This window comes from Musa acuminata, chromosome BXJ2-8 (genome assembly GCF_036884655.1).
Source record: "Musa acuminata AAA Group cultivar baxijiao chromosome BXJ2-8, Cavendish_Baxijiao_AAA, whole genome shotgun sequence".
Lineage (NCBI taxonomy): Eukaryota > Viridiplantae > Streptophyta > Magnoliopsida > Zingiberales > Musaceae > Musa > Musa acuminata.
In genome coordinates, this window is record NC_088345.1 from 52,587,052 (window position 1) to 52,601,352 (window position 14,301).

A 14,301-nucleotide genomic window follows, 5' to 3' on the forward strand; every position below is an offset into this window, starting at 1 on the left:
GAATTAAGAAGGTTTTCATATATTTCAAAAAAAATTAATTTTTTTCTCATTAGCCTTAAGCTTAAGTTTATATATTTTGAGAAACATAATATTTATATTAATTTATTATTGAAGAATAGTAATAAAAATTTATAGTGTTTATAGCTACTAAACAAACTATGAGTAGTCCAAACCAAATCACTAGCTTGTATATGATACATCGATCTGAATCGAATTCTACCTTGATAAAAAAACAAAATTACTTTTAAGGTACAGCTCACGATAAAAAGGCAAAGGGGACTTGTTCAAGATGAGTCTCAGCAAATCAATCAATATCTGTGTTAAGCTATTGACAACAAATAACTTGTAGAACAGAAACAGAGAAAAAAAACTCTTGGAGCAGTCAACGAGGAAAAGAAAAGCTGAGAAGAAATTTCTTGGTACATCGCACAAGATTTATCTGAAAGATAATGCCAAACATCAAAATCTTTTATAAATGTATGACTTAACATCGACAAAAAAACTGGATAAAATCAAGCCTCGTGCCCCAAGACATGAACAGTTGAGATAAATTTACCAACGTATTTCCAGCAGTAACTTTCTCGCATCAGTTGCCTTCTTCACCATGAACATCACTCACAGCAAATCATCTATGTGTTTCAGAAGGCTACCTCTTATGGCATGACACCGCCGGTGCCATCCTCAAGGCGAAGACTGTTCTCTCTCCTATAAAGCCCTTTAGCACCCTGCTCAGAAGAAAATATGACATTTAGAGTTTAGACAAACTTGCTCACCATGATAACTGCAAGTCACTGTTCTGTAAGTTCATCTAGTCTATTAATAATAATTCTCAGGTCAGATTCAGAGTAGTGAAAGAGTGAAAGTTAATAAATGGCATGGAGTTTCTTATAATATATTTGAAAAATGTCGTATCACCATGCCTAAGTCGATGGGAATACTAACATAAACCGAATGATTAGAAATGCGTAAGACTTATTAACCCACAATTGTGCTGGAAATCCTCTAATTACAAAGATGGAAGCATTCAAAATCTACTCAAGGTATGACTAATGAATGAAATTTTTTTAGTAACGCCATGTGCAGAAGTTTCTTTTATCTAAAAAAAATTGATATATGCACTATATATATATGTATGTACATATGTATGTATGTTTCTAAATGCTACTGGTTTATATCTATTATTCTCTGAGTCATCTAATTGTAATCATCTTAATGAGATATTGTCCAGAAAGGAAGAAATCAGCATTACAAAAATGCTCCTTTGGGTAAAAAATTTCACATACTTGGAAAATTGTTCCCATCTTCTTCAGTGCTCTGGCTCTGAACTTCAACACATCCTTGGAAACACTATTATCTTTCAGAACCTGAACTCAACCAGACATTTGAATTTAGCTGATGGAAAACACTAAAGCACAATCAGGATATTCAAATATGCAATTGATGCAGTGCCTCCATAACAACATTTGCATTCTTTAGTAATTATTTATTTTCACATGTATGCCACATTCAATGCAATATGTTGCATGGACATATAAGACAATGAAGCTTACTGCTTGGCAAACATGTGAAAGAGTTGATTCTATGTCTAGCACATTTATTTTCCACAAAGAACCAAGCATCGCATCCTTTTTCTCTTCGAAGTTCTTCATAAGGTCCTCTTCTTCAGACCCCTCAAGTTTTTTCATCCCTTCCTGAAGCTGTATTAGTGCAACAGCACCTAGATTGAGAAACAATTTGGATAATGTTAGCGGAAGCCTAATGACAATCAAACCAAAAAAATAGGGAAGAAAAGTCAGGTAAGTACCTGATGCTGCATTAACTTGTGATTTTATATGGTGACCCTTATCTCGTACCCACTCAGCGATAAATGGCATGCCCATATATCGCCTGCTCTTTCCAATTTCTCTCGCAGATTGTCTGGCATATATATATCCAATGGTGTGGAGCATAGCCTCCCCAAAAGCTGAAAATTAGTAATTTCAGTTTTGCAGGTGTGATTCAACGAAAGGGAGTAAATCCAGTAACATTCTCAATTAAATCTCATCCACGAGCAGAAAGTATGCACTAGATGTAAGAGTAAGAGAATGTATATTACCATTACAAGCAGAGAGATCATGTTTTACTGGTTATTTAGATTGCAAAAGAGTAACCTTACTTTATGCCAAGGGATGCCATGAAACTATCACCAATACAAGATCTTGGGAGAATCAACATGTGTAGCCTTACCTCTAAAAGTATACTGTAATTTCAGAACCTGAACACCTAGAGGTTGTAAGAAGCAACCTTAACAGTTCATCCTGACGATTACATGGAATCTGATTGTCTTTAATAGAAAGTTTTGAGTTCAAGTATATACATTACGGATGCAAGTCTAATGGGTGCCATAGCTGAGCAATACACCACATATGCATTGTGAGAGAGAGTTCTTTGTTTAAGAAACTATAGTTCTTCAAAGAAACTATAATTGTTTAAGATCATATAACACATACAATATACAAATCAAATAAATTAGAGATAATCATATATCAAAGACATAGCATGCATCCATTTAAATAGTGTGGATCTTTTTAACTGATCTAATTGTTTGGCATTGCCTGAATGGCTGCCCAGCACCTTGTGATTGCTAGATCTGCAACCACCAGCTAACTATAGTTATGTATGCCAAATATTAATTTTTCAAAAGCACTTAAATTTTACTATATTCAAGGTTGTGATACAAACATCGATACTATTTTCTATTCAGTAAACAGGGATTTGTGGAAAAAAAAAAGAATTTTGTCCTCTCTCGGCCCCTTGTCTACTTTACCAGGTTGCTTTGACCCTTCAACTCTAATAATCATTCTCTATTTACTATCCTATCCATCATGAATTGCATGTGATAAAAAAAGCACCTAAAGGAAAAAGACAAATGGGAGTGGAGAAGAGGCTGAGAACTTTACCTGCTTGAGATAAACGACGAGCTTCAGAGCTGGCCCAAGCTGCAAACTGTTCTTTCTGCCCAGACACATAAAGATGAAGGCGATCTTTCAGAACCTGGATTAGTTTCTGTTCCCTTTCTTTCTGTAATTCCTGCACTTGGAAATTGAAACTTATCGTGGTATAGGCTTATAACATAAGCAAATCTATCGAGTAAGAGAGGTGAACATAATCTACACAAGAAAAGCACAGTATATTTATGATTTCTGAAACACATTGCTGACATGGAGAAGCGCAAATTAACATGCTAAACCAACACATATTTTTATACAATCATTCAACTCACCATGCTACCTATATGTTTATACATTTATACACATACATACATACATACATACATACATACATACATACATACATACATACATACATATATATATATATATATATATATATATATATATATATATATATATATATATATATATAACATTATAATATATTAAAAAAATCCCAATATGTTTGAAGCAATAATTGAAGTACTGCAAATTTCCTGGTATTCCGGTAGAAGATTCTTGAGCCATCTACGTTCCAAATTTGTTGCTTCCTTTGCATCTCATGCCACCTGATTATTGCCTTACCTAGACTAGAGAAGTGAGGTCAGGAGAAGAGGAGGGAATGCTGGAGGAGTTAGGATAGGGTTATACATATTTTGCTCCTAGATTTGTTATTTAATTGTCCTTTTATTTCCTATTTCTTTAGAGGTATCGGGGGCATGTCTCATAACAGCCATCAAGTAAAAAATGTGATGCTGGCTAAAATGTGGGAGTGCATCGACATATGAATCCTGGTTTTTTAGTACCTAGCAAGGGTTGCGATATGCCCAATACAGTTCGACACGGGCAGTCCGACACTCTACCAATATGCAGACCTGATTAATTTGGGGTGTAAATTACAGAATAAGGCATGTACCATCCGATGTAGGGCATATACCGCTCACTCTGGTCGGACCTGTACCATCCAGAAAAGGGTGGTATAAGCCCTGTACTGGGCAAATTTTTCAGCCTTTTTCATATTTTTTCCAAAAGTCAGTATGTATCAATGTACCAATATTCAGTACATCAATATGGACTGGTACAGTACTGGTTTGATCCTTGACCAATGCATGAAATTATGAATGCTGGTGCCTAACATGTGCTAGGAAATTTCCTACATGGTGGTGTCCGACACTGATATGACATGGACATCACTAGAAATTTGAATTTTCATTATTCTTTAGCAGAATGAACCCTTTTAGGACTCTAGTAGACACATTTTAAGATTAATAATATAAGACAAACTATGCCTAGCCCACACCTAACATTGCCTTTGCTAGATAAAAAGTCTAGTCTGACTGTCCAGTTATAGAGGTAGCATGCTAGGCATCATATACATTGGCGAACCAATTTAGTCATATTTTAGTCATTAGTGTATTCTTAAAGAGTTCTGCTAGAGATCTGGTAGAAACAAGTGGCATATAGATGTTGTGGTTGGCTTGATGACATGGTTTCTACGTCCAACAGTATGGATCACGTACTTTTGCATATTTTGGCAAGGATCATCAGATCATTTTTCAATGCTACAAATAATTAAGGAAAAATGTGTACAAAGGATCGCACTAGATAAATCACAAGTGTGCTGGACAAGTTGCCAAATACTCAGAAGTGACATAGGTCCTTAAAATAAAAATGTCATGATGCAGAAAAAGTCTATTACAGCCATATAGTAAAAATGAGATGTTCTCATCACAAATTTCATAGCCTTAAGCTAAATTTCTTCAAGGTAATAAGTTACTGGAGCTATTTACCATTTAGTTAAGAATCAGAAACTATGATCAATTCATCCATAAAAATTCACAAATGCATTCTCATTTCAAGATAAAAATGTATTTCTAAATTATTCCAAAAAAATATAACATTCTTTACTAGTGTCAGATACCTTAATTTTCTCTTGAACTCTTTGTTTCCGGGTTTCTGGGACCTGTGATTCTTCTTCAACTTCTACACAAGCTATGGTTGCTAAAGCTAATTGTCCAACATAATCTTCAAAGAACTCACTTCCAAAAAGCATCCCAAAGACAGCAGCAGGATCTACCATGGAATCCCTGAGAGATACCAAAGGTATGACCATTGCAACATACGAACAAGGTTTCTTAGAATAAAAACAGATTCAGATAACTACCAACTTTATTTTTGAGATGCATTTGCTAACATACTTTAAAGTAAAAAAACAAAGATCAAGTTAGAAATTTTACAACCAATGTTTTCCATACAGATGATATGGAAAGTTAACATGTTTCTTCTTAATGGACATACCGGGGAACACCTTCCTTTCCATGCTTATCATATTCTTCACGTTTTGCAGGATCACTCAAGACTTGATAAGCCTCGCCAAGTACCTACACAATAAAACTATTTAAATCAGTAATAATTTAATGATGAGAGACATGCATTTTCAAAACATTAAAATAGTTGTAACTGTTTCTATTTGCAAGCAAGTTCAACCAATTTCCGGCAAACTGAATATCCTAGTGGGAATTTGCTCCATTGCCTCATTATCTTAATTAATATGTTGAGACCATCAACCATAGAGCAAAGTCTGTCATTTCCCTTCTATCATAAAAACAACCTTCGAGGGTCTGTCATTTGCAAAATGCTTTTCTTCTTAAAAGAGTTATGAGGAACAGTGTGGAAGAGTAGAAAAGATATGCAAGTCTTAGGATGTTTTCTACACTGTCACTTCTGGATTATGAAAAAGGAAGTACCCAGTATTGAATTATTTCCATCATAGTTTCATGGTTCAGTGAACTGTAGTACTGTACTACAAGAAATGCAAAGTTAAGATGGGCTTAGTAGGAGGATTGCAACTAAAATAAATACCTGTAAAGCATCCAAGCAGAACATACATAATATTATTAACAATGAACCAATCTCCACAAAACTTAAATGACCATAAGTTAGAGCTCTTCAAATCCTGTCAATCAATTGAACCACTGAATAGATTTGAGGCTCAGATTTGATGCATTCTAACCAGAAAATCCAAATTAATCACAATAAAGGAACTTAGATTGGATGATTAATGCATACATATTTTAAAGCGTGTAATAAATCAAGAACAATTGCAGTTATAACATGACAAGTTCCATCGAACAAATTAAGCACCTGGAAGTTATGAGCGGCTTGTGGATCTCCAAGATTCTTATCTGGGTGCACCAAACGTGCCTACAAAATGGAATAGACAAAGATTAGCAAATCTCACTTATCAATCAGTATTCATAATTTAAATTTAACTAATTCAGAGAAAATAAAAACCTAGGAGATCCAGCCATTCAAAGTTCAGCATCATGTGACACAAGAAATATCTGAAAAAAGAAATCTCAAAACTAGGTCATGAGAAACCTGTTTTAGCTTATTTAAGACCATGCATATGACAAAGACATTTCTTTGAACCAAGGAAAAAATTTCTAGAAAAAAAAAACATGACAAGTCGTTAGGTCAAAGTGATCAATATTAAAGGACTAGTATGGTTAAGTGACAAATTGATCAATATAAGGCATATATTTTTTGTTCTAGGTCATCTTAGACAAGGGCAAAATGATGCAATTAGTGTTTAAATGAATATGTACAATGACTTAATAGCTCTTCATGGCAGAAAGATAAATTTGGTTTTGGGAGCATTCAGCTAATAGAAACTTGTAAATAATTCACCTCTAACAAATTAGGCCATTTTCAATAATATAAAGACTCTCCCCGGCCTTCATTGGCTGAGATTTGCGCACCCTTTCCTTTATTTTCAACAATTTATTTATTCAATTTTTTTTTTCACAATGGTAGGAGGCAGGAAATCTGTAAACGATCGGAACAACCATCAATACATATATTTATAGGTGAAGAGATTCCCTTGTCACCTTGAGGTAATAGGCCTTCTTTATCTCAGCAGCAGATGCATCAACACTGATACCCAATATATCATAGTACTCGGTGTCCTTCACCATGGTATCCGATTCTACCTACCTGCAACACAAAATTCCAGAGGATATATCGATTTTTATTACCGGTGTATCCCATAACAAGTTATCAATTGATCGAATCAAAGTATCATAATGATTGATTAATCATTAGAACAAGAACTTGTCGTGCGCAGATTCATGTTTCTTTTTATTCAAATCGAATGCCAGATAAATCGGGATTCAATCCAGAACGAACATTTTGATGAATCCCAAAGATCTTTTCATGAGAAAATAAATGTCAACATCGACGAACTAAAAGCGCAAAACGATACGTCAGATCAGTAGCGAAAGGCAAGAACTCAAAGCCATAAGACAAAGACAGGTGTTCTTCCCAAACGCAAGGAAATTGGTCCTGGAAAGATGAGGGAACAGCGAAATGAGAACCATAGGGATCCAGCTTCAGGCGAATCAATCGCGGAAAGCCGAGGAAACGACGAGATCTTGGTTTTCTGAAACCGAAGGACGAACCTGGAGATTAGATAGAATATGAGAGCAGCACGTTCGGACCTCCGTTATTGGAGGGAGACCGGGGAAGAAATGGGAGGCAAGGCGTCGGGAATTGGAGTAGCTGCCCCTGGTGCCGAGGCCACAAAGCAACGGCGGATAGAGCTTCCAACAGCGGGAAGAGACACGCATGACACCACCTGATGCATTAAATACTGTGCCAACTGCAACCGTCATTTTCGGATATATATATATATATATATATATATATATATATATAGAGAGAGAGAGAGAGAGAGAGAGAGAGAGAGAGAGAGAGAGAGAGAGAGAGAGATGACGCTTTTACATATCTATCCTTTTAAATTTTACAAATAATATGTTTACTCTTTCAAATTTTAATATAAGATATATATTTCTCTAACGTTTCATATATATAAGTATATACATTATTATATATAGGGCATTTATATTCCTAGCATTTCAAAGTTTGGAAATAGTATATACATAAATCAGTTTTTAAATATAACATATATAATATTTATACATTTCGTGAGTATATATATATATATATATATATATATATATATATATATATATATATATATATATATAATATTCATATATTGCCACTTGTATTAACTCTTATCCAATTAACTTAGATTAAACACTATTAATCATGGTTTTAGGAGGATAAAAAATAGTATTAAATACTTCAAATATATCTTATATTTCTACCGATCAGTTTATTCTTAGTTTTTTAAACTTAAAGTTAGAGATGTAAATAATAAAATCATTATTATCATTAGAAGAGAGATATAAGTTACATATTTGAAGGGTGTCAATGTTGATGTGGATTAATCACAATGCTATACATACCCACCAATTTCTTACTAATCTGAATCCAGCTAACTTCAAAGTTCAATTTTATCCAGTTTGAATATTTATTTTTCTCAAAGACAATTAAAATGAATTAAGAAACAGCACACCTGACAATAAAAATCGATGGATGACATTAATGTTTACCTCTTAGATTTTATTTTCTCTTAAATCTGAATATCTTCCGGATTGCAAAACATTGAATCTAATTTAACGTATCAAGTAGAATTAAATAGAAAAAATTGCAGGAGAAACCATCATATTTATGGGGTTTTCTGGATCAGTCCTCTAAAACGAGAACTAACTTATCCCACAGCCATTAATGCTGGGTTTAAATGGAGCCACACTGTGTGGTAAGAAAATATGGCTCTTGTCCAAATGACTCCCAAATGTTCACAGCATGTTCTACATGAGATCTTGCAACAGAAACCAAGAAAAAAAACATCAAGAAAATGCTCCCACAACACCGACCTTTACGATCCAAAAACTCGGGGAGCAAGTGCCACAGAAACATGCAATTGAGAGCCCTGCATGACCATGTATAAGGAAATGGTGGAAGAAGAACCTCAATCTCACCTAGATAATCTCACTGAAAAACATACCTAGATCTAAATCTCACTAACTATCGATTCATAATTTACAACGCAACCAACAAAACGGATTGCACATAAAAGATTACATAAATGTTTTAACAATCTGATGACCGAAAGAAACCGGTCCAATTTAAAAGATGCCTGAAAAGCTTGGGGCTCCAAGGACACCCACATTTAAATCTGGTGCCCAAGTAGCAGCTCAAGTTTTCTCTGATTGGTAACTTAAACCTGACAAGCTAATTACTTAGAAGACAAAATGGAACTCAATGATGATAACTATTTTTCTTGACCGATAACATACACAGCTAAGTTACATTTTCAGCTTGGGCTCGTTTTAGGACATGATCTATCCACCGATAAATGGGACAAATATTGTACCAGCCAGTGGCTTGGGTCCTGTATGTAATTCCTTGTCTCATATTCTGATGAATTTGAATGTGCCATGGTTGTTTGTTCTTGAGCTGGCACCTTGTTCAGTAGCATGCCACTGTCAGTTCCCATAATTTGCTACCACAGGGCCCCTCACAAGAGCCAGGAAGTTGATCTCTTTGGAATGGGTCGATCATGAAGAAGCTTTACTGATCATGTAAGTGCCGTACCATGAATTGAAGAACCCGTATCCGAAGTTTGCAATGTTGCGGGGACAGATGATTTTGGAGTTTGCTGTTCTTCATCAAGAAGGCCTAACACCTTAAGGGTTTGCCTGCACATGACAATGGAAACTAACATCAGCGTGAACCGAACATAGAAAAGATCAAAGAAAAACCAGTTACCATCATATAGCAATATAAGAATTAAAACAAAATATTGTTCAAATTATATGCTGAAGGTCCCATAGTACGTAAGATGCCAGAAGTCCGTTTCGGGTGGTCCTGTTAACAGGACCTGTCAACGCAAAGCCATAATATCCAAGCAAATTCATCATGAAACAAGCTATTGCTTGTTCCATCATTTTTATCCACAAAGCCTAAAAAAAAAAGGAATAAGGAGCAAGAAACAAACCAATTATGCAGGCACACACACACAAAAACCGACCAAGTCAAAGCAGACAAATAAAAACAAAAATGGTCAAACTGGCTAGCTAAACTTCAAATAAAAATAGGTCTAGTAAAGTAAAATGGATTTAGGGGTTCAAAGTTTCCTTGCATTGCTTTGCTACACCACCACTTCTCATCATATGGGAGCCCGATTCTTGTGTTTTCAGTTTCCATATACGATCTTTGAACACATCAAGCTATAATCATTCTCTCACACTGACATATTTCTGGCATGTCTTAAAAGTATCATGCACCTTGCATAACCTAAACTTCTGATAAAACAAATCAACCAAACAACATCATAACAAGTACCGTGGCAATGAGGTCCTCATGCTTGATTGATTGGCATAGGAAGCAAGAGGAATGCGTAAGTTAGGATGCCTATTTAGAGCACTTTCAAGATGAGGCGGTGGCAACTGTAAGCAGTAAGCTGGCATCAGTATAACATTAAGCTAGGAGCACAGAAAAAAAGGAACAATTTGGAAGAGAATCAATTTACACCTGTAGTAGGACATGAAAAGAATGAGGTTGCGTTTGTGAAGCACATTTCAGAAATCCCACCCACAACTTCGGCATCTTCCATATCTGCATGAAAGAAAAAAAATATATGCTAAAATGAAATTGGAATGGTATAAGTCTGTTTTGACCAAAGAAATGTTTTGACATCAACATAGCAAAAAGCCAAGCAAAATAATTTTCATATATACCACAAAGTTGAAGCCAACAAAGGCAGTATTTATAAGATAAGTTGATATTTAATAAAATCTGAAATGAAATCTTGACAGTGAATGGGGTAAGCAATACAGATAAAGAAGCAAAAAAATGACATATAAAGGATAAAGAAGCCAAAAATGTACTATAAGACACAAAACTTATTAAAGGGGACTGGTCATGAACATTCAGAGCGAGAACTAAAGCAAAAACATGACATATAAAGGATAAAGAAGCCAAAAATGTACTATAAGACACAAAATTGATTAAAGGGGACTGGTCATGAACATTCAGAGCAAGAACTATAGCGAAAGCATTTACGACATCCATAGAAGGTAATGTAATAAAAGAATGAGAGATGCAACATGATAGAGCTTTTAACCTCACAATATAAGAGAGAATGTCTTCCAATTTACAACATAAACAGCTAAACACTACATTTTATGTTCTAAAAATGAACGTCTCCAAAATATCTCTATCTTATCTGTTACAACACCCTTGCTGAGTTGCAACACTAAGATTACCAGATGATATAATACATATTCCTCAATCCAAGAACAAGCAGAAGTCAGTAAAAATTTTTTGTAAGTAAATGGAAGGAAAGTCCAAGAAACATGCACTGGTATTGGCTAAATTACAAGGTAAATCTTAGTATAGCTTGAGTGGGCAAATAATTTTTGGCAAAAAACTCATTCATCATACACTAAAACAAGTAATAACTTCTCCAAACAATGATTGGAGAAATGTAAGAACAAATAACCAAAAAATACAAAATCTGCGACTCTAATACCTGCTTTGTCACAAGTTTTGAGAGTATACCCATCACAAAATCAACCTGCAGCAAGATAAACAAGTTTTAAGAAAGTTCCAATCAGTGCTGACTTAATGTACTTCACATCTCCTATAACAGAAATTTTCATCCGAACATTGATTGTCAGAAATGAATTAATACAAACTAACTTAAAAAGCTTAAGTGCACAATCTCTCTGACCTAGAAATACCTAAAATTTTCAACTAATTCATATAATAACAGAACAAGTTGCTTATTTATGACATAGTTATGTCATCTCAATCACAACATCAACTTGTTCAACAATAGTTACAGCATAAATAATCTGGAACAAGCAGCAAGTCATTTTCTAAAAAATGTTCAAAGAAAGTTAGGAAAAAACAGTGAAAAAGAGAGTACTTTGTGCATCATCATATGCATCTGCATCCCAAAAGACCACGATATTGCAATCCAAGTCTATCAAACATGGATATGGGTTTAAACCAAAATATTTTACCTAAAACAATTCCATAGTCGATTAAGGATGTTGATTGCACACTTGTCATTTTCTATATGGATAACTTGCTGGTCAAAAGTTAAGTATCAAAACCCACACCAAGTTAACCTAAATAATTCAATTTCAGAGAATCCATTATTGTCAACATCAGAAGTAAATATGTATATAAACTATTCCTTTATATAATCAGTGTCAAAATAGCACATATAGTTTACTCCAAGCACTGGTACTTGAAATTCCTGTGTAGTCCTTGTAACATTAAAGAATCAAAACAAGTAGTCAAAGATGAAAACCAAGTCACATTTAGGTAGGAAAACAAAAGAGGGCATAGAAAACAGTCGGACTAAGGCAAATAAAGAAGTGTTCAAGTATTAATGTAACACATGAAATCGCATAAATTTTGTGATCTGGGAAAGTCTAACAAGTTTGTATAGTGGAAGCTCTTGATTTCTTAAGTTTACACATAAACAAAAGAACTACTCTAGTAAAACATATAACTCCACCCACAAATGACACTGAAGGAACAGCCAAATCTGCTGAAAGTGAAATTAATATTAAATTTCAACGTGACATCTGCTAGAATTATATTTTGTCCTTATTGCAAGAAAAAAAAAAAGTACTCCAGTATATGTATGTCTTTTATAAGTCACTTCTGATGCTGCTCATGGGGGTTAAGGGGCATAATAGACTTCTGCCAAAAATTAAATCAGCATCATAAAAGTTAAACGAAAGAATAAAATTCACCTCAGAAAATAAAATTCACCTCATAAAAGTAAATATAATATAAGATCAAGCAGGCTTATAGAGTAAAAAAAAACTGATGAATTAACAGGTACCAGAGATGGGAAAGCATCAATTGCTTGAATAACAGTTCGCATGAAAAGAAGAGGAAGTGGCACTTGTTCAACCTGAAAGTCAGGATATTCAATTAATACACATCCAATATGAAAATAATAATAATAATGATAACAACAACAACACATGTTTATCCTTGCCTACCAGATGGCTCAATGACTTTGCTAGAACATGCTGTGTAAAAACTATGCGTTGCTCAAAACAAGCTGTGCAAGCATCCGTTATCTGAGAAAATAAATATTCATTTAGTTCAAGATTAATTTCCTCTCAGTGGCCAACTGTTAGAACTGAGAATATCTTTATTATCAAAAGCGACCACAACTTGCCTTCTTGAGTGCAACACCATCTTTCTGAGGATCGATATCATGAATTGCAATCAACACTTCAGCAGGAGTTAATGCTGGACCAGTATGAGCCGATCCCTGAGTAACGACATTAATAAAAACAGTATTTACATATCATGTACCATAGCTGCAGTTTTATCTTAATGAGTTCAATTACTTTCTTAATGAGTCCAGTATGAGCCAATCCCTGAGTAAAGACATTAAAAATATGGTGCAAAAACTACATAACTAAAACAATGTCATCAGCTATTAACAGAATGAAGCTTGAGATGAAATTTTCCATACAATTAATCCCCAAAAAATATATTTTTCAAAACTTTCAGCCAATAACATAAATAGGAAGAGGAACTAATGCACAAAAATAAAAGAGGATCATATTGAAAATACAATTTCTTATATGTATAGCATAGACATTATCCTGTGAAACAGAAAAAGCAGTACAAATATTGTCATTCAAAGACCACCCTCAAACAAGTTCTAATCAACATAGGCAACTAAACTTTCACTAAGATCAAGCTGAAAATATATTAAAGGATTAAGATAACATCTTATGTTATCAGCAAGCTCAAATCCTATTGAAGGTTTAAGACAACACACAACTGAATGTAGCAGATCTAATGGATTTTGGATGTAGCATTTTCGCTGGCAACAGCTGACTCCCACTCAGTTTAATTTATTCTTGATATTTTAGGATAGCTTTCATCTCTTGCTCAGGTTAGGATTTCACCAATTCCTACAACTGGAAGTTTGAACGGAAATTTGTGCCAACTTCTGTGAAACAATTAGGTGCTTGTGAAAGAGAGCAGTTGTTGCTTTATTAATTTAGTCTTCCTTCTAGAGTTTCACTGATCCTGGTCTTGGAGAACATAAGTGGAAAGAATTCTTTTCCTTTTTCTTTCATCTATTTGGTGCAGAAGATGACTGATGTCTTTGGAGTATAATTTCTCCCACAAGAATGAAATGGTTATTCGTTCATCCTTCTCTTTCTTTGGCATCAAAATCGTTTTACCTCATTCACTTCTACTCTTTTTTCTCTTCTTGCACATTGCTTAGGTTGGAAGAGCAGAATGAATACTTCCTAACTCCTAATGCAAACAAGTTCACCAGAAAGGTTTTGTTCTTTTCCGTAGCACGCCTTTCACACCATTTGATACACCAGAGCTGTGGCATCTACAAGGGCCTTCCTAACTG

At 34.6% G+C, this 14,301-nt stretch overlaps 2 protein-coding genes across 5 annotated transcripts in view; both read right to left on the reverse strand.

Moving 5' to 3' along the window:
• Nucleotides 1-304: 304 nt before the first annotated feature.
• Nucleotides 305-7,600, reverse strand: LOC135618283 (chaperone protein dnaJ 10-like). The gene is made up of 10 exons (XM_065119162.1): nt 7,433-7,600; nt 6,863-6,968; nt 6,117-6,176; nt 5,271-5,353; nt 4,894-5,059; nt 2,940-3,069; nt 1,805-1,963; nt 1,551-1,717; nt 1,284-1,364; nt 305-725 (listed from the first exon to the last, which is right to left on the reverse strand). Exons 2-10 carry the CDS (start codon nt 6,947-6,949, stop codon nt 654-656), a joined length of 1,005 nt encoding a protein of 334 aa, XP_064975234.1. The 5' UTR covers nt 6,950-6,968; nt 7,433-7,600; the 3' UTR covers nt 305-653.
• A 1,270-nt stretch (nt 7,601-8,870) lies between these two features.
• Nucleotides 8,871-14,301, reverse strand: part of LOC135586056 (uncharacterized) — a 28,002-nt gene continuing 22,571 nt past the window's right edge. For all 4 annotated transcript variants that reach the window (XM_065122996.1, XM_065122995.1, XM_065122997.1 and 1 more), the window contains 7 exons: nt 13,093-13,188; nt 12,911-12,991; nt 12,748-12,819; nt 11,416-11,460; nt 10,416-10,499; nt 10,227-10,330; nt 8,871-9,580 (listed from right to left, as the gene is read on the reverse strand). In XM_065122996.1, coding sequence (XP_064979068.1) covers nt 9,460-9,580; nt 10,227-10,330; nt 10,416-10,499; nt 11,416-11,460; nt 12,748-12,819; nt 12,911-12,991; nt 13,093-13,188 — 603 coding nt within the window. In that variant the 3' untranslated portion in view covers nt 8,871-9,459. The remainder of the gene's footprint in view (nt 9,581-10,226; nt 10,331-10,415; nt 10,500-11,415; nt 11,461-12,747; nt 12,820-12,910; nt 12,992-13,092; nt 13,189-14,301) is intronic.